This window comes from Daktulosphaira vitifoliae, unplaced genomic scaffold, assembly GCF_025091365.1.
Source record: "Daktulosphaira vitifoliae isolate Bord-2020 unplaced genomic scaffold, ASM2509136v1 Scaffold_4, whole genome shotgun sequence".
NCBI lineage: Eukaryota > Metazoa > Arthropoda > Insecta > Hemiptera > Phylloxeridae > Daktulosphaira > Daktulosphaira vitifoliae.
This window is the reverse complement of record NW_026099575.1, coordinates 17109458-17131341: the sequence shown is the minus strand read 5'-3', so window position 1 is coordinate 17131341 and position 21884 is coordinate 17109458. Positions and strand designations below refer to the sequence as shown.

Sequence of the window (21884 nt, the reverse complement as noted above, 5' to 3'; positions counted from 1 at the left end):
AAAAAAAAAAAAAAAAAAAAAAAAAAAAAACACATCTTAGTAAAACCAATACCTTCTCAGCTTCGCATCGAAGCTAAAATTAATTTTCTAGTGAATAATACTTTCAGTAATAATGATAGTTATTTTACATTTAGAACTTTTTTATTATATTCAGTACCGTTCTAAGACGAATATTGTTTTTATATATGATGTAGCAAATAAAGTAATCACTAAAAATATTAATATATACTTAAAAACTTTTTAATATATATATTTATTATATGAGACAAAATTACGAAAACTTCTTCTTCTACTTAGCGCAATTAAAATATTTACTATTATTTTATAATTATACGTCTATGCTACTTTTATATTATTTATTGAATAATATTTCCAGTAATATATCTTATTTTTAAAATTCGATTTAAAATCTGACCATTTCCTTTTATACAGAGGGGTTTACATTTTTAAAATGCGTATTGAAAGTAGAATTTTTTCAACTTAACTTTTGAAATTGTTCCGGAAATACTAACACTTTTATATATATATCTTAAATTGATCACTAGACTTCTCTTCATGCTGAAAACGGATTTCAAAGTTAAAAAAAAACGTATGATTTTTGTGAAAAATTTCATTTTAGTTTCATCAAATTAAAGTATTTTTTAGTGGTATATGCCAATTAAATAATTTTTAAATTAAAAAATAAAATACAATTTAATAGTTAAATATTTTATTTTCAAATATAATAGATAATTACAATACTATTATTAATAATTCAAATTTTAACAATGCCAAAATCATATTACATTTTACTTTTAATTAAAATATTGATAAAAGTGTTACCTTTCATGATGTCGAGCTTCCAACTGACTCCGTACCTGTTGAGCTAGAATCTCCTGTACCTAGAATGACATCAAATGTAACTGGATCATATTGAAAACCGTATAGTTTGTTAGTTTCACTAAGTTGAAAAATATTTGAAAGAAAAGTTTCGTTTGGTTGTAGTTGTCTTGAACTATTATAATACACATGAATATGACTTGTTAGTCCTAAATTATAGTTTTCACCTGAAAATTGTACGGGAACAACATGGTTGTTAAAAAAATTATTAATTTCGTTTTCTGCCTTCTCAAATTCTTTTCTACAATCTTCCCCCCGTGTAAGTGGAATTTTGTACATTAGTTCTATCAATATATCTAAAGCAGTATGCATTTCATTAGTAAATATATCTGAAGTACGCATAGAAATATGAACCAAATGAGGAAAGTATAATAATGAATTTTTCATTTTTCGAAGTTCGTTATGAAGGAGTGGATATTCCAATATCAAACGTACTGAAAATGCTGTTTCCGGATCATCATTGTTTTGATAATTTAACCAAAAATAAATTATTTTAACGAGTATATGATGTATATCAATAGCATAGAGAACACTCAATAACAAATGGAATTGCCATACTCTATCGTTAAAATTCTGTTCTGTAATTAAATTATTGGCCGAATCACTTGGAAATAATGTACTTAAAGTAAAAACTTCTGTAATATTATAAAAATTCTGGCCATGTAATATAAATTTACTAGCATATTCATTATTATTTAATTTTGTCCAGATTGGGTGTTGCACCAAAGCATTAAATTTAGAAACATTTACTGCCGTTACTCTAAAATTAATAGCACCACATATAAAAAGTAAAGAATATAAAGACAGTTTAAACATTTTAGAATAATGATTTTTCAAGAACAATACGATTACAGAGAAAAAACGTCTTCCCTTTTTATACTAGTAATTGGTACTCTTCTCTTTGTTTAACATAAAAGTATACAATTTTATTTTCGTTCAAATTTAGATTATGACTAAATAAAGTCTATTAAAATGTAGATAATAAAATGCGTATTTACGCAAATATAGATTATATTTGCTGTTATTTTATAATTAAACGTCAATGGTACTTTTAAAATATTTAGTGAATAATATTTTTAGTAATACTTCTTATTTCTAATATTCGATTTTTTTTTTAAATTTTTAAACATAAAAATGCGTATAGAAATAATAACTATTAAATTACAAAATAAAATAAAATATAATAGTTTAAAATATATTATTTGCAAAATTAAAAGATAATTACAATACTATTATTAATAATTCAAATTTTAACAATACCAAAATTATAGTGCATTTTATTTTTAATTAAAATATAGATAAATGTTTACTTTTTATAATGTTAAGCTTCCAAATGACTCCATAAAATTTTCTGTTACAAAATATTTGTATAATATCTTTCTTGAATTGACATATCTGCTTCTTTTTGTGCTATTATACTATTAATATACCAATTAATAAAACCTATAAAATCTGGCAAATTTTTTACAGAAAAGTTTAAATATTTTCAGTAATAATAATAGTTATGTTACATTCAGTACTTTATTATTATAGCGAGTGCCGTACTAAAACGAATATTTTTTTTTATTTGGTGTACAAAATAAAGTAATCGTTAAATAATCAATTAATATTTTAAATTATATTTATTAAACTAGACAAAATTACAAAAATTTCTACTTTTACTTGGTGCAATTTCAACAAAATTTTTGGAGGGTTTTATTATATCTACGTTCTCAAATTTTTTTTGCTCACATAAAAATTTCTCTCTGCATTGCTAATTACTAAAATATTGATAAGCAAAAAAGAGAAGGTTATAGAAATAACTGTTTTCGCGAAACTGAAAAAATTCAAACATTTCTATGTAATAATCTAATGTCGCCCAGGACTATCGCCCTCCTAGTCACCTCTAAATATGTCTCTAATATCAATTGTGTATCAATATGACAAATATTGCAACAGAGAATAATAATTTTTTATTATGACATGAGGACGGCCAGTATAAATTGTTGGTGAACGCCTCCTCAACGTACCGTCACCGCCTAAAAATTTAAACCGGTAACTTGAATCTTGGGGAAATTGTTGTCGGTGGCGAGCGGCCAGTTAGTGAAGTGACTGTGTGGAGTGAAGTACGCGGCGCTCCGATTATCGTAGTGTGGTTATCGTTTTACGTGTGGCAATGAAACAAATATTTAATTTTACACGTGTATGATTTATAATAATATTAATTGTCGGTTATTTTATTTTTATCAGTAAGTTTTATTGTAATATTTCATTAAAATACTTACCAACAGTGCGATAATGTACTATAAAATCGGAATGTATGTTATAAAATTTTGTTTTTAATGTGGATTTTCTAAACTCAAGACATTTTTATGGCGTATAAGATAACAGGTAAGTAAACTTATTATTATACTTAAAATTGCAATGATTCTTAGTAAATCGAACGAATGATTGACATTAAACGATTATTATTTTTTAATCGTTATTCAAGTTTCCCAATGTGGATCTTTCTCCAAGTTCTTCTCTTAATAAATGATAAAAATCTATATTATTTGTTGATTTTACGTCTTTTTTTTCCAAAAGTGATTGCACTATATGTTTTTTAAATCGAAATTAATGCAAAACGTAGTGATGTGTAGGTACTAAGCACAGATTAAATGAAAGAATATGTTTCCTACGCGCTGTTATACATCATTACAACAGTAATTTTTAATATTATGTCGCGTGTACATATTTTGTAAAATAAAAATATATAAAAAGACAGACGTCTTCTTAAGTATCTACTACTAAGTTGGTATACGTGAAATGTCGGGTCGTCCTCAGAGACTTAAACGCTCAGACAGAACCACGTGAATGTCTCTGGAGAGATTTTTTGTATTGTTCCATACGTGAGTGTTTTGCATTAACAACGTCTCTGTCAGTTCGTTACTAGTGTTCTTCACATACGTCATATTTTAGGTGTACTGTTGTTACCTATACGGTGACTAGGTGACTTTTGCCGGTAAGAAGACAATAACGTTCCCCATGTAAGAATAATATTTGGGCTGTCATCACATTTACATAATAATGGCTAATGCTCTCAATGACGATAATTAAATGGAAATAGTATGGCCCTCTCTTATTTTTATTCGACACCCACGCGACACGGTGTTTCTGGTGTACAATACTATTTTTTTTTTATATTTTTGTTTAATCTTGGCTTTAAAACTCGTGGTATGATAAAAAGCACAAAAGACCGACAGTGAAAAAATATAATAACATCCAATCACGTATCTATACTATATAAGTGGATTGTTTCCCGTTTGGAATTAACATTATGGGCGGTGTTAGTCACGGACAAACTTAAGAGGAATATACAGTCGTTTCTAGTGTGTGCTTTATGTATCTGCCCATAGTCTTTTCGGGTTTAGCCTAAACCACCTCCGGGTGTAGTGCACGAAATTATAGCGATTAAGCTTCCAATTAATGTGAAAATGTTCCTTTTGTAAAAGAACGTTACCGGTTCGTAACTTTCCTTCTCATTGGATGTTTGATGGCTAACCTTGTGCAAATCTCATCTGGCACATTCCTCTTTCTTTAAAGATTTTCTTCGCGTAATTTCATTGCGGTCTCCATGTAATGATGTGTCACACATTCAAAGTTGGTCTTGAAAATTTTTTTAACTAAATCGATAAAATTTTTCATTATTGATGGGTTAAGCTTATATCAATAAATTTTTATAACTCTAAAGCAATAATGATCATATTTTTTTCTTAGTGTGATTAAAATCTTATCTACAGCTAATAATAAAACAATAACAAAAAAAAAATTGTAATAGAAGTGATTTAAGTATCATTTTCACTTAGACACCTTTATCGTAATAATATAATTATTATAATATAATAAATAAAAGGAGACTTAGCCTTTTCAAAAATGATAAAAATTGCAAGTAAGTTTTTATAGAAACTTTTTTAAGGAGGGGACAATTAAGTTAGATCCTTAAACATTTAAATTGTGCATTCAGTGTAAATGTAAATGTTTTGAAATTATTAAAACTGGCTTTCAAAAATCAGTATTTAAATTTTCATGGGAAAAGACTTCTTACCATTTCATTGTAGTGGTACTTTATTTAAAAATAGTTACATACGATGAGTGTATAATTTTAAATTAACTTAATAACGTGTTTTAATTTTAGGTCAGTCAATGTACTAAGCTAATATTTATAATTAAACCGTTAAAATTATATATAGATAATGACTTGTTATAATTTTTAGTCAAATTATCTGAAAAATAATTACTATTTAATAGTTTTTCTACATATATTTAACAACGTATAAGAAAGTCTATAGGTGTTATAAATGAGTCAACTCGAGCCACCACAGTGTATCAATTATACATTGTAGTGAACACACTGTAATTAGATGTAAGATGGTAAAACTCAAGAGCCGATAATGATTGTTTATCCAGTGTATTTTCCTATATAATAAAATATCATCTGCAGGTGTATTTAAAGAGTATTTTTGGAATACAAAATTAACATAGTTTCATTGTATCAGAATTAAATTATACAAACAAATAAAACTTACCAACTTATGTTGGTCATAGGGTAATAAGTTTATAAATTTTATACGTTATCGACATTTATTTTTTTTTTAAGCGACAATAAGTCCAGGTGTCTTAATGTGTTGTTCTTGTACTGAGTGTAATATGCTATTATAACAAAGATTATAGTTGGATAATGTACTTATGCCTTGAGGTTGTTTATATAAATATTGTTTATAATTAGCGAATAATGGAACTCATCAAGAATTTATTTCTACGCGATACAGAAAATTACTAATATCACATTGAAGAGTTTTCAAGAATTTGAATGATGTTAAATGTTGAAAGCTTAGATAGTTTTTCTATTTATAAAACAATACCTGGTATATCTGTATTCTGGTAGATTTTTTTATTATGTAGTAGGTTTAATTAAAATTAATTTTTTGATAAATGTTCGAAATCTTCAAAGAATATTTTTCTGTTTCGTCCTTTTTATTTAAATATAATTTGCCGAATTATATCTGTTTATATCTGACAAGAGTGTTAATTGTTTACCAATTTTTTTCTTGCAAATTATTTTTTGTTTGTGATATCCGAATATGTTAATTGAATGTAGTGTAATGTATAATGTATACGTATTTTTATACGAATGTTTAATATGCTTTGTATATAACGCTTCTGTAGCTTTTGTTTGTTCTCGTTCACTGGCAATGGTAACTCTAAATGACTGCTGTTTACTTCTTTTTATTTTTTTTCATATTACGTATCTGGGAGTCGAGAGTAGTTCATCCCGTTATAGGTATCAAATGTATAATAGTACATATACATATAAAAAAGTAGGCATGCACAATTGTATAATTTATACCGATCCAATCGGAAGGCATTAACTTGTCGCATTCTACTGCTGTTATACAGTCACACAACGCGCACGGCGCACGGCGCACACATACACACACACACTCGCTGATACACAGGACTGGTTCTCGATTTTCTCTAGAGGCGGCCAGGATAAGATCAACATCCGTTTAATTAATGATGATTATATCCCAGTCAAGTCCACATGCACTTTATTTTGTTATTTTTTCTTTTTCAGCTTCTACTACATTTACTATTAAGTTAGATTTTGTGTTTTTAATAATCTATTTAAAATTTAAATATCACACTACTGTTAGTTTTTTGAAAAAAATTTAAATACGTTTTTTTCTTAGACTGAATAAAATTCTAATCTGTGATAAAAAAATGTTTTTGATCTAAAAAGAAATAATTTATTTAATGTTGTCTAATTATCTCTATAATAATGCTATAAATATCTAAAAATTAAAGAAAAACTGATATGGATAAAAGTGTTTTAAGGTATCGATATGATATTAAATCGTTAATCAAATTGAGGTTATAATTCTAGAAAATGTATGGAATTGGTAAATTTTATTGAAATAAAACTATATTATAAAAAAGGCATCAAAATATGTAAATTAAAATAAATACTACCATTATGAATAATTAAGCAAATAAATAATCAAGAAAAATGTATGTTTGAAAATTAATTTAATGAATAGTTTGATGACAATATTATTTTTGGTTTACAAATATGTTTATTATTTAAAACATATTATCTTATTTGAGTAATTTAGACTTTTAATTTAATGGCGTTATATTATTAAATATAATTAATTATCTCAACATACAAGTGTTATTTGGTATTTAATAAGAAAATTAATGAATACAAGTTGATTTTTGTAAAAACAATTGGTATTTTGAATCTCCCTGTGGGCAGGTAATAGGGTCAGAATTTCAAAAAAATGATTTCAAATAAAAGTAAAAACCTATGGTTTTAATATTAAAAATTATTTTCATTTTTCAATAAGTTATAACAATTTTTAGAAAAAAATGTCGAAATATACAGATTTAAAAAATTGTAATTTTTTGGGGGACTTATGCCATTTACGGGGTACGACGGAAATATTTTTTTTTTTGACGTATCGTTGAGAAAAATCGGCACAATGAGATCTGAGAAAAAGTAGTGACAGACTAAAATAAATAAACACATCATGGTAAAATTAATACTTTCTCAGCTTCGAAGCTGAAAGTATATTATGAGATATACTAGTGATTCTTGGAGATATTTTTTTCCAAAACAAAAGCCAATATGAAATCATTGAAATATGATTCTCAGTATTTTCATATGACCAAATTTTCTAAATAAATCTTAGAAACCCATTACGAGAAGTAAGTAGCGACATCTAAAATTATGATCTTGATAATAAAGGACGCCAACGCAGAATGATGTGTTATCTTGTAGCTTATAGCTTTGATAATATCTCTTTAATCGTCTTATTCCAGCAATAAATATGAATTAACATATCCGGTTCTGGTTGTGATTCACTTTTGTAGAGGTGTTTATTGGTTTTGGTCTTGTATTATAAAACGTTATTATATACAATTTTAAATAAAGATATTTAAATTGCCCAGTAGTGGCTGACATATGTTGTAGGTTTCCAGATTTGGTAACTTTATAGTAAAGCTGCTATTTTATTTTCAACAAGAATTATTCCTATAGCAAAATTGAACAATACAGCAGACTTTTAGTCAATAATAGCGATTAATCCGCAAAATTATATTTTATTTTTCAGATATGGATGCTCATCAAAAAGCAAATACAACCATCAGTACTTGCCGTAAATGTGACAAGTGCCCAGAATTTTCTCAACATTTTTGGAGGTAAGGTTTGCCAATTACCATGTATCACAGCATATATGGTCTACATAGCTAAAAAACTGACAATGACCTCGTCGATTGGACTACGTGGAAAACCATGAAATTGAAATGCATTATTCCTTCACGGGTATAATACCATCAATTTTGATGGTTTCCACCACACATTAAGCATTATATAATTTTATAAGTTTTTTCCACGCACGTTTAGTTGGTAGTAGGCAATTGACTGAAGAATTTTATTCGTTCCGCAAATAAAAATCAAAAACAATGTTTATTAGATGAGTTAAGCCAATTTTATATAGTATGTAAAAGTCTATTACTGGAACTGTAAATGTTTGTGATACGACTCACATTGTAAAATGTAAAAAATATATCAACATGAAAGTATAAATCGATAGAGTTAATAGTACATAGAAAAAACCTTGTCCAAAAAAATTAAGACTAAAGGTACTTACTCATTATTCTTTTTTTAACGTGTCTGGCATAAGTTTATTTTTAAAGTAATGAGGCTGTCGGTAAAATGTTATGTTGGTAAAGAGTGTATATATTTTTTGTTTTGAAGGGTCATGATGGTGTAGAACCAAAATATGTAGTACTCGTACTTTTAAGGTTTTCGTGCAATTCATTTTTTTGTTAAAAAAAACTAGTGCTCAATATAATTTTAGAATTCAAATTACTAAAAAAATTCTAATAAAATAAAACTAAAATAATTATAAACACTAATTTGATATCTATAATTAATAATATTTTTGAGTTGTAGTACGAATTAAAAATTGAAGTTGTATCGTAAAAAATTGGAACTAATAACGCTTATAATTAATTCATTCATAATTAAATAATAATTATTATTTAATCAAATAAATGACTTATTTTAAAGACTGAAAATGCATAATTAAATACACTTCTATGCATAAAATACATTATATGCCTCAATGAAAAATAGAAATGAAATTTGTTTTCTTTTTTTAAATTCTAAAGTGACGATTAGTATTATTTCTCACTATTCCTAAAGATCTAAAATTATTATAACTAATTCGTCTTCGGGATACGGCTAAATTGTTTTCGGCCGTCGTCTGAAATTTTCTTTGGGGTTGAATTAAAAAAAAATTATTCGATTCCATAGTGTTTCGAACAACTGTTATGATGTTGTACCTAATAATATACATCATGTATAAATTAATCAGCGTTGTTGAGTTCCCTCAAGTACAACTCGCACTAATATACACACACAGGAGACCGACGCAGTACTCTATAGATGATGTTAATCAGTCATGTTTTGTCGTTGTGGCACTCTGAGACGGCGAACTGCCTCTGAGCTCTCTCGCCGCCGCCGTATGCCACAAGAATACATTATACTTCATGCCGCATAATTTCCACTGCAAACACACTCATCTATCAACGATATCCTCACCTCCGTTNTTGAAAAATAGAAATGAAATTTGTTTTCTTTTTTTAAATTCTAAAGTGACGATTAGTATTATTTCTCACTATTCCTAAAGATCTAAAATTATTATAACTAATTGTCTTCGGTAAACGGCTAAATTATTTTCGGCCGTCGTCTGAAATTTTCTTTGGGGTTGAATTAAAAAAAAATTATTCGATTCCATAGTGTTTCGAACAACTGTTATGATGTTGTACCTAATAATATACATCATGTATAAATTAATCAGCGTTGTTGAGTTCCCTCAAGTACAACTCGCACTAATATACACACACAGGAGACCGACGCAGTACTCTATAGATGATGTTAATCAGTCATGTTTTGTCGTTGTGGCACTCTGAGACGGCGAACTGCCTCTGAGCTCTCTCGCCGCCGCCGTATGCCACAAGAATACATTATACTTCATGCCGCATAATTTCCACTGCAAACACACTCATCTATCAACGATATCCTTCACCTCCGTTCGTCTCATTGTTGTCCTGCTCAGGATTATTCAAATATGGGATTTTTCTGACTTATTCTGGTATATTCTTTGCATATTTTTTAGTAGATGTGCCTTGACACATCTTAGCTTTATAAATAGAATTACACTGGCGGAGCTTATATAACTTTGAGTAATTCATTTTTGCATTTTTTTTAAATATCTTGAATATAACACTGTATTAATAGTGTATTGAATCTAAGAAAACTGATTTTAACTAATAGTACTACATATTGAATACAATAACGTGTCAAATGTACTTCATTTCACACTTCTTAGTAATAGAGTAATTTTTCTCTTGATTTGATTATTATTTATGAAATATATTGCGCTTAATACTTGTAGTTGGCATCTCATTTAGTTCAATATTTTACCAAACTTAATTAACGTAAAATACATTTTTATTTTTTGTAAATTCGTGTAATAAGTATTTAATTAACAGTATTCAGTTAATAAACTGGAAGTTGGTCGTGAATTAAATATATTTTAATGTGATCATATTGCAAAAATTATGTGTCGTGTAATATTTAATTTTATACTCATCATTTGTTATACCGGACAAATAAAAATAATGAAAATTAAAAATTGAAAAACCGGGTCTTAAATTCTCAAGTTAATAATCAAAGCAAAGTAATTAAATAAAAGTAAATTACGCACGCAGTAATAAATTAAATTGTACTTGGATTCTGTATTATAACTCAAAGATCACTGATATAATTTCAAATGTTTTTGAAGTTTCTACTAATAGTTTACGAGGTTTCCGTGTTAGACAAAGCATTCAAAATACATAAAAAAAAACCTTTAGTCCTCTATTATAAGTTCATCGTTTGTCGAATGACTTTTGTGTATAAATGTTTATTTGCAAAATAAAAGTCAGATTGCTGCAACTTGCACAATAGATAATGTGCTAAACTAAAGAAAAACATTGACAAATTGTTGAAAAAATACCTTTTTTGTTCAATGATAAATCGTGATACGCTAATGATAACAAGTCGTTGTTATATTGTGTAGGAGTTAGTGAAAGGAGAGTATAACAATTATTATGACGTGAAAGGTGGTGGGCCGTCGGTCAAATATTGTTGCATGACATTTATACTATTTGCCACATATATTAAGTTACAATTTGTCTTATCTGTTCATTTATTATTTGTTGGCGTTATTGATTAAGCATACTTCGTATGTTCAAGCGATAAACAAGCACGTACATTATGTACAATAATTGTTTCCCTCTATTAATTTATTTTATTTTAGTTAATGGTATTTAATATACTTAAATATATAGATATATTTGAACAAGAAAACATCGAATTTATGCTCGTGTTTTTGTATTTTATCGAAAAATATGGTGCAAAACTAGTTTTTATTCAGAACCGAAAATACATAGACTTGTTTGCTTAAAATGTACCTAAATTTATTCAATATAATGAATAGTCATTAGTTTTATACGCAAAACAGTTTTTAATTTTAAATCTTAAAATTAAGTTTATGATTAAACAAAATGGAGCTCATTTATTTTTTATCGTTTGTATGTTACATAATTTGAGTTGAAAGTATCTGTTAGTCGATTAAAATGCATTATATTTGTAAATAATCCAAGTGCATTTTTCTCGTGATATAAAACATTAATTCATTAACATTCATTGCATCAATACACAATACTGATCAACTGATAGGAATAATTGAACTAAATACATTTTACAAGTCTTTACATTAGTTTATTACGTGCACGACAAAACGGTCTTTAAATATAAACCCAACCGATGCATTATGGTCGAGAATCTAAATCGTATCGGATTTAGATTCTCGACCAATTGTTCTGTTGTAATGACTAAATAAACTACCGTTTCTATAATTTTCCATTTATTAAACAACATAAGAATGGAGTATTATGATTATTTCGACAAACTCATTTTAATAATCGGATTATAAACGTAACTCATACATATATGATTATGGTTTTTTAACTGAACACTCGTTAATACAATTCAGCAAATGGATAACGTGAAAATACACGAGTGATTTAATAATAGTATTTGTTAACATTAATGGTATTTTAATATTTACTCTTGCAATCTTTGGTTGGTTGGTCAGTTCCTCATATACGTACACAATCTTGTATAGATGTCTAGTTTTCAATCATTAATGATCAGTGTATTGACAATTTGTTCATCGTATGACTGCGCTCTCTTGCTAAGAAAATAATAATACCAACAGACTGCACTTTATCAATCGATTAACTCGATTGAGGATAAAAATTAACGTTATTTTCGTTGATCGGGTCTAGTAGAGAATTCCTATCGATTCCTTAAGTCCTAAAAGATAACCGCGGTAACGGTACAAAAATCAATCTAAGATATCGTTTGCATGTGGCTGAATTTTAATTCTTAATTGATACGAGTACAAGACTTTCATTTTTTTTTCACGAAACTCAAGTATAAGAATACAGTTATTTTTGCAAGATTAGTCTTTTAAACGATTTTGTTAATTTTACGAGTTAAGATAGTTGTTTTCGTATGGCNATTTTGTTATTAAGATAGTTGTTTTCGTATGGCGCCATGTAATTGTTCAAAATTATTCTGAAGTCAGCTCGTAGACCTCTTTTTATGTATTAAGAACCGTTAATTTTAGTTTATTTTCAAAATTAAAGTCAAATAATATATAACACATAAAAATGTTCAACCAAAGCATAAAACATTTATTATTTGTCTTACAGCATTCTAGTAAATTATATTTTTCAGTACAATATATTGGAAACATTTTTTCAATAACAATACTTTCTTGTAATTATTTTATGACTTAAAAACAAGGATCGTTTCAGTATACTTTATTAAAATTAACGTTTTTCAGAATATCTTGATTCTTATTTTTTTTTAAGTTTATGTTTAATTAGTTAATGTGTTTCAATATAAGTATTTCGTACTTAATCAAATTATCTATGCATAGATGAGTGTACTATTATTTTAGATGAGAATAAATCCTCGCATCGATACACATATATTCTTATGTCTATCTAACGATGAGGTTTGGTTGGGATCGCAAGAAAAGATTAGGACCATTCTGGTATATCTTAAATCCTATTAGGCACTTGTTCTATCAACACAAGGTAAACAACAATGTTATTTGTATTATTCATGCTCAATTGAGCCGAACAAAAAACGTATCTGTTAATAATAAATATAGATAGTTAACATAAAGATTAATTTATTAATTATATGTTATTATTAAACAGAACAAAAATGTTTAAAATTGATATTTCGTTTAACTTATTTTCCTTAAAAGTTTATGAAATGCCAAACGATTTAAAAGAAATCTCAGATATTTTTTTCAATGATTTTCAATTTGTTTAAAATTTGCTTTTTTTTTTAAGTAGGCTTATACAAATTTTATGTAATGAAACTCATTTTAGTTGTATTTTAAGCATCTGTACTAATTTGTATAGTTGAGAATTGGATTTACGAGTAAATATAACACTAACAAAGAATCATGAGTCAACATTATAGCACTAAGCAGCATTTAAAACACTAAAGAATTTTTAATTTTAATCGCAAAAGAGCTACTATGGAAAAACATTATTCGGGGGAAAAATATTTGACCAATAAGATAATATTACACGTATGCAGAACTTAAATAGTTTAAATCGTTTTGCAAAAGTTATTTCCCATTGGATCTGTACCAGGTTCATCATGCTATCTGTGATATAATTTGCATTTTAATTTCTGCACATTCTTTCTGTGTTTATCTCAAATAGGGGGTTAGTGCAAATATAAGGGGAGAAATAAAAGGCCTCTGCACAATACGTTTTTAATTAACAGTTTTGTAATTTTACACTAGGGACGAATAAAAGCTATTATATCCATCGTTTGAATGTCAAAGGAAAACGTAAAAAAAATATATAAATATTGTTTCAGTTTGTAGTTAATGTAAAAAACACTAAAAAATATTTGAAATCTGAAAATTTTATTAAAATATTTGGAGTGATTTCTAGTCTGTTAGAAACAATCCAACTAACAAAAGCCCAAGTCAGTTCATAACTACAACACTACCAGTAATTAAAATAAAATACACGTTTTCGTACGACTAGAATGATTGTTTATTTATCAAACTAAATAAACTCTGTAGAAATATTTCGTTCCGCTTTAATAATTATTATTAATTTTTATGTAATATCGAACTAAATTACTGCGAGTACACTTTTTAGTCATCTAGTCGCATTTGGTAATTTATGAGTTGTTTACTTTAAAACAAAACCCAATAATTATACTTACGTGATAAAATATTCCTTTCTACATATTTGATGCAACTTTATACACTTTCTACAATTATAATATTGTAAGAAATCGAATTACTTTGTTACATACCAATACCAAGAGTATTAACCAAGAGTTGTTAATTATTCTACTGTATTTTTTTTTCAGCGGTGTAAATAATTATTATTGTAGAATGATAATGGATTTTTATATTGATTTTTAATTGGAGTCCGCCTACTTTCTATTTAAATCTAGTGAATTTCGCTATAATTATCTAGTACATCTTCTTGTACTCTGCCTACGGATTTCCTACTTTACCATTTAGTTTGAATTGATTAATGTTAGGCTTCTAATAGATAAGAAAAATTGATCAGTTTGCCGTCGAATATTCAAATTAAATAGCTCGTACTTTATTAAGTTTCAATATTACAGCATAATTTTTAAAGTTATTACAAGCTCGCGTGTATTATTTATTATACTACATGTTGTACTGAAAAACTAATTAAATTTGCAATGCAACTTAAGTAAGCAACCGGTTATACATTGTAAAAATATACTTTAATGGCTGAATTAATGTAAATATTTCGAATCAATTAATAAAAAGTTGCAAACTGCCTGTGAAACATTTTATCTCGTGCTTATTTATTAAGTGTACATTAATAAATAGAAAAACATGCCTCTAAGCCTAAACTTTTAAAGGCAACTATGAATTTATTATTAATTGTATTTTTTCATAAATTATTGAGGGTTGGGTTTTAAATTATTATTATTATTAATTATTCATCAATTATTATTGAATTAGGTATTCAGTTGAAAACACTACATTTTTCGATAAAAGTATCAAAAGTATATAGTTATATATTACATTTTGTAACTTAAAACAAATCTTCAAGAAATAATATACTATAAAACGATCTAAATATTTCAAATTCCATTTAGCTCTAGATAAATGCACTACCGATCAGTAGTCAGTAATATACATGTATTAGTATATTTTATTAACTTTAAATTTTTGATACATACAGTTTTTTGTGTGTGTATGAATAATAATTCTGTTTCTATTTTAGATTTTAGATTTTGCAAAAAAGCTTTTTCACGTATGTTTGTTCAATGGAAATTTATGTAATGATCACGTGGTATTTAACCATTAAACGCAGTACTTTGTTTAAAATATAAATACAAAATGAATAAATGGTTGTGACCTCACAAGCAAAATAGGTAATTGGTTTCTTATTCGTATGATTTGTTCCCACAGATATCGCATGTATAGTAATCTGACAACGTGTTCTATAGTCGGTCCGTGACTAAAACATTGTGAGGTTGTGTATTTTTTGTGTAATTATATTAATTTTGAAGAGTGTTGTCGTAATATGGAGATAAAATACAAATGGTAGTGCTGAACGTCTTTATAGCTCTTTCATAACATTAGAACTACGAGTCTACACTTAAATGATTTTTTACCATTATCATTAGTTTTCTATACCGTAATTGTACGTGGTTCATTATAAAAGCCAATCGTTTTGCATTATAAATTCACTCTGCAAATGATTAAACAACAATAATGTTATAGTCACTCAGTTTAACGAATATTTAAAGCGATTACTGACAGTACACGAATTTAACATTTCAATTTTTTTTTTTATTTAATAACTTACGATTTATTTTTTAATTCGTTATTACTGACTATTTGTTAGTATTTAAACGAATGCTCCAGCAATAACAATCGACTAAAACGATAAAATGGAAAGTGAATAAAAATAAAACATACATTAAATATTTCACAAAATAATTATGTTTAACGTTATTATCATGATTTTATAGATATTTTGTATTGGATATAAATTACCAATTATACATAAAAGAGTATTTATGTTTTGGAATTATTTCATTATTACATTGTATCTTTAGGTCAAAGTATTAAATTTAAATGTTAATATAATAATAATTCTCGTTGATTAATTATTCAATAAATTAATTTATTTTTCGAAATTTCGCTTCTCCTTATTCAAGAAACTAACAATTAGATAAAAAAAAGAATAAACCCCTTTTAATAATTTATAAGTTTAACGTTATGCGACGTCGGAAGAACACTTACACTGCACGTGTTCGCGTGCACAATCTTTGCATTAAAAATTAAACGTTAAAAAAGTAGTGACTTGTGGGTGAACATTGCATGTGATATCATGAAAGAATGTTACTTAAAGGTGACTAACATAAAAAGTGGAGAGAACGCAGACAGAAAATGTGAGAAAATACTCAAAGAAGTGGGATGGAATAATGCATTTCATAAACTACTTAATAAAACACTTGGCTTATATGAAAGCATAATGAGGTAACTAATTTTTATGGTGAATTTTGTATTATAATAATTTCATAAAAAATACTGTTAGAGTAAACTGTAGTTCAACTAAATTGTAACACAAGCAATCATAGTATTTACGAAACTAAAAAAGTTTCATAATTTCCGGTACATACTTGCATTTTGCCCTAAATTATAGATGTGATCCTGGGCGTGATATGTCCTACAGTATAATTCTGAAAACTTTTTATTTCTCAAAATAATATTGTTTTGAAATATGTAGTAACANTTACGAAACTAAAAAAGTTTCATAATTTCCGGTACATACTTGCATTTTGCCCTAAATTATAGATGTGATCCTGGGCGTGATATTTCCTACAGTATAATTCTGAAAACTTTTTATTTCTCAAAATAATATTGTTTTGAAATATGTAGTAACAAAAAATAGTTTCTTAATAATAGACTTATTTTAAAGTTTCTCTAGATCCTAAGTGAATGTATATTTTTTAATATACCTTAATTATCCTAAATTTTGTTGATTTACAACATTTTTTTGTTCAATTAACTGAGATAATTATCGGTATTATATTACGCAGAACTGATGCAAAAACGAATGAAGTATTCATATTTTGTCCGACAATGTATTGTATTGTATTTTGAAGTCTTATTTTTTAGTAGATGGTGCATAAACCTTCATGTTATTCATGTTTAACTATTTGATCCGTACGGGTGGTCAAGTATGATTTTGAAACACAATAACACATTGTTAAACAATAAAACAAATTAAAGACGATCCATCACGATTAAACATTACATTGAAAAATATTTAGACCCAGTGGGTAGTTTACAGTGAATGCAACTACATATTTTGACAAGACATCATAATCTCAATTTTATAAGATTTTAAAAATATATTACTTATAAAATGTATGCTGTACAATGTCGATAGTGACGAAGTATTTAGAGTTTCCAACTAAACTGGATTTAGTCACAGCATATTATTTATCATTAGAGTTGTCGACAAACTATTTAAACGCATCTGGAAAGTCCTTAAATGGAAATCGCAGGCATTTAGATTTTACAGTTTTACTTTAATACTTAAGATCTCTGTTTTATCGTTCTATTCGTACGCGATCATTTATTCCGCAACAAAATTAATGTCAGTTACGAAGGTTAACATAAGAGGGAGATGTTTTATGATTGCAGTTCTTCGTTACTTTCTAAAGAAATTGTTTTTTTTTTCTGAAAATATGATATCAGTTTTCTGGACTATTATTTTGAAAATAATAATGTTGTTAACATTAAAACAAAAAATGAATAGTATGTTTTAATTAGTTATTTGCAATTATTGGTTAAAAAGGATTGATGAAATTTGATTACGGCTTTTTATAAATTTTAGTTCGTATCATGTTTTTAAAAAGCGTCTACACAGACATAGATGTCTGTAATAACGCGTATCTATACGTTCACAACGAGAACCTCCGTATCCAATCGTCGTATAAAGAATTGAAAAAAAAGAATTGTACTCATGTCTCATTGTTGACTTCGAATCTTTGTGTGTGGGAAATGGACGGGAAATAGCACCACAGGAATGTTGTCGACCAAATTATTTGATTTGTGGGGAACAATAAGACGAAATTATTTTTAATGTTCGATAACAAATTGGATAAAAAATTCTGTTCCATTAGTAAATTATATTTTAATAATTATTAGTATTATTATATTAGGATTATAAAAACGCTTTTTTAAAAATCAAAGTTTAAAATGTAAACTATCAGTCTGTGAAAAGTTCATTTCTGCATTAATTTTTTTTTATTCTATATAACACAAGAATTTTATAGTGTGCCCTGCGGCGACATTCACTGTCAACCTTAAAAAAAACCTTCAGAAAATCCCTAACAAATTTAACATCACAGCCGTGCAAAACTTGCCATATCGTTTCTACGAAATTAATTGAAGTGTACACGAGAATTCTTCTTATCGAACACGAAAAAAACAAATGGATATAATAATATGTGTACTTGAGTGCAACAAACGTGCTTTGAACATTAATTACACTCATATGGGAATCGTATAAGTGTATAAAACACAGCGGGACATAACTCTAAATAAGTCGCTAATTTCTGTAACGCTATTATAAAAGTAATATAAAATAGATATTATTAGATTCTATAGTGAAACTGGCTTCATCCAAACATACATTATGACATGATATTTTATACATTTTTCAAGCGTAATTTAAAAAAAATCAAGTGTTTATAAAAAACTGATTAGAAGNTAACATAAGTTTATTACATTAGTTTATTACTTAAGTTTATTACATCAAAAAATAAACATTTTGCATATAAAAAAGTAGGGAAAAGTCTTTTACTTAATTTCATGATTTGGCCTACTTGAATTTGAACTTTAATTCTTTGAAGTCGAAGGGCGAAATCTTTCACAACTTTCTAATATGGCATCTATGTTGGCAGGTTGAGAAGAAACTGAAATTCTCAAAATGTTGTCAACGTTCTCACTTGTTAATCTGGATCTGTACTTGTTTTTTATGAACTTCAGCTTACTGAATGTAGATTCACAGACATACGTAGATGCAAAAACACACAAAATCTTCTGAGCACAGTCAATTAAGTTAGGAAATTTGTCCTTTTCAACTGCATTCCAGAACTCGTAATGAGCTTTATTCTTGTTTTTTTCTTCAAAAACACTTTTGAGCTCTGTATCATGCTGAAGATCAATTAACTCATTTTTCAAATCCCTAGCTTCGTATCCAAAAACAGAAAGATGAGCTATATTTGCTGTTGTAATTGACCATGGGTTTTCCACCAAGCGAAATGGTTCTTGATACTTCCTGAAGCCACTAAACCTCAAAGACAATTCGTTCTTTAGATCTGTCAACAGCTTTATTAAATCAGAAACATCTTGACTTTCATCTGGATTTTCATCAAATAAAGTTTTAACAGAAGGAAAGCTAGAATAATCACTGTTTAACAATTCTTCGATATACATTTTGAGTTTTTGTTCCTGTGAAAACACAATACTAATCATTTTTGTTACAATGTTATTGTAGTGTCCTTGCAATCGAGTCAGTGTTTCATTCATAAAGCCCATTGTATCAGTGAGAAACGCTACTTTGAGCCACCAACTAAAATCATAAACATCAGGATACTCTTTTTCCTTCGTAGCTAAAAACAGAGTAATCTCATGACGAATACTGAAGAAACGTTCATAATTTTCATATTGTTCTATTTAGACTCTAAATAGAACAATATGAAAATTACTAAGTATTAACAACATTGAGTGTTGGTAATTTGAAAATAGGTTGAAGACGTTTGAGGATTTGAAAGTAAAAATGTTCAATATAGCGAATGTCCACAGAACATTAAAGTGATCAAAAACCTCAGCCGATTCTGTTACAGTTGGATTTGTTCATTGTCAACAAGCAGTTTAACGTATAACTCGTTTGGTTGGGTAGCCACTGTTCTAGTCGTCTGTTTATGCATTGCATTAAAAAGCAACTGACGATGGTTGAATCAATAAAATGTTAAATTTACGATGAAAAAAAATATTATCTCGATAATTTTCGAAGAGCAGCATGTAGACGTTTTAACAAATGGTGAATTCATTACTTTTTTATAGCTCGAGTAAATTAGAACCAAATCAATAAAATGTATTTTACTTGTACTTAATGAAAGTATTTAAGGCTTTTTATCGGTTATTATGATTCGATGTGCATGTTACCTTGCAATCGTACTAAGATACTTAATATAAAAATAGAAATGAATTTTTATAAACGAACAAGATGTATCTAACTAAATATTGTTAATTTCGACTAATTATTCGTACTAAAAGAACGGTCGATGAACATCTTTTCAATCTACTTGTTCCAATACAAATGAGATAATATCAATAAAAGTTGGTTTTTGTATATTAGATAAAGTATAGGTAGATCAACGATTGTGCAAAGATTTTTTGGGCAAACCCAACCAGACATTTCGGTCTGCTACAAATACGATATTGAAAGGCTTTGGCGTAATTGGAAGACTGCTGTCGATGGATATTATTTGGTATTCTCAGGGGGAGACATTCTGTTTTGTAAGACGATCGATGTACGTGGCCTGCATGTCTAAAAAGAATTGTGAAGAAAAAAAGGAGAGGAAATCGACCTTCGGGCGCAACGCATTGTCTGTACGATTACACATTGCGGCGTCGTCGCTATCATTACAAGACGAGTACTAGCAACGACATTAGTTGGATACAGTGCAGAAATTAGTTGAACCATTGGCCAAACAATGATTGTCTGAAGGAGCCCCGGGCGTGTATAGTCCAACGGCAATGAACGATTTACCAGAGATATTTGTTGGTTACCTATCACAGTTGTGTTTTTTACAAAACAAAGACATCTGAGGCAGCTGTTTGGGCTATTTAAAATTGAATCGGATTACGTTAAATTAACGTCATACGAATATTAAAAAATAACGTAAAACTATTTTCGTAATAAAAAAATATTAAAAATTGTTATACTTTTTCATAGGCGATGAAGAAGAATAGTTGTTATCAACAAATATAATTGTTGATAAATGAATAGTTTTTCATAGGAGAAGAATAGTAATAAATACTTTATTTTAAATTTATAATAGCCATTATGATTAATTAAATGAGAATTTTATTAAAAAAAAAACCCATCGATGCTGTGTTTCATAATATTATACTAACGGAAAAATCATTGATAGAAAACGGAAAGGTTATTTTTGAAGAAAAGGGGCAAACCTCATATTTTTAGATGCAAAATAATCGTTTAGTAATAAATATCTACATAAATATTAATTATTGTAAATTAAATGTAGTTTTTATTTCTCAGGTATTTTAAACAAAATTAAAAAATATGATTTCATATATCATTATTGCAAATTCCCTAACTTAAGTTAGGTATTTTAAATATTATTTGTACTAACACGAGATATTTTGTTATACATATACAAAGCACTTAAAAAGTAATGAAATAGGTCAGTTGTTACAAACAATGAGAACAATAAAAAAAACCTGTTTCTTTATTTATGGAACACATTATATTTTAGTTAAATTTTTATTGAATGTATTTTAACAATATCAATCAGAGATGTATTCAGAAATTTGACTCCTGGGTTTTTTGATAACCTTCTCATTTTTGCTCACTAAAAATTTCCTTTTGCATGATAAATATGAATTTAATGTAATTTTAGTTTCTCAAGTATTTTACACAACACGGACAAAACTTGAAGCTCTTTTTTGAAATATATAAAATAACTTATTAGATTTTGTGGGCAAAATAACAATTTGATACGG

At 27.5% G+C, this 21884-nt stretch overlaps 2 protein-coding genes and 1 long non-coding RNA gene across 5 annotated transcripts in view; 2 read left to right on the top strand and 1 right to left on the bottom strand.

The window, feature by feature from the left end:
• The window catches only part of LOC126905864 (uncharacterized), a 254847-nt gene that overhangs the window by 142185 nt on the left and 90778 nt on the right, over positions 1-21884 (bottom strand). The window lies entirely within an intron of this gene.
• LOC126905848 (protein prickle-like) overlaps positions 2892-21884 on the top strand; it is a 152569-nt gene continuing 133576 nt past the window's right edge. The window contains exons 1-2 of the mRNA XM_050685955.1: positions 2892-3249; positions 8010-8097. Of these exons, the coding sequence (XP_050541912.1) occupies positions 3231-3249; positions 8010-8097 (107 nt within the window). The 5' untranslated portion in view covers positions 2892-3230. The remainder of the gene's footprint in view (positions 3250-8009; positions 8098-21884) is intronic.
• Positions 8107-18764, top strand: LOC126905880 (uncharacterized). 2 transcript variants are annotated; one of them, XR_007704128.1, is made up of 4 exons: positions 8107-8221; positions 15331-15481; positions 16288-16595; positions 17241-18764. It is a non-coding gene; the product is annotated as an uncharacterized LOC126905880 (long non-coding RNA). The 2 variants fall into 2 exon arrangements; XR_007704127.1 differs by lacking the exon at positions 8107-8221 and adding an exon at positions 9846-10058.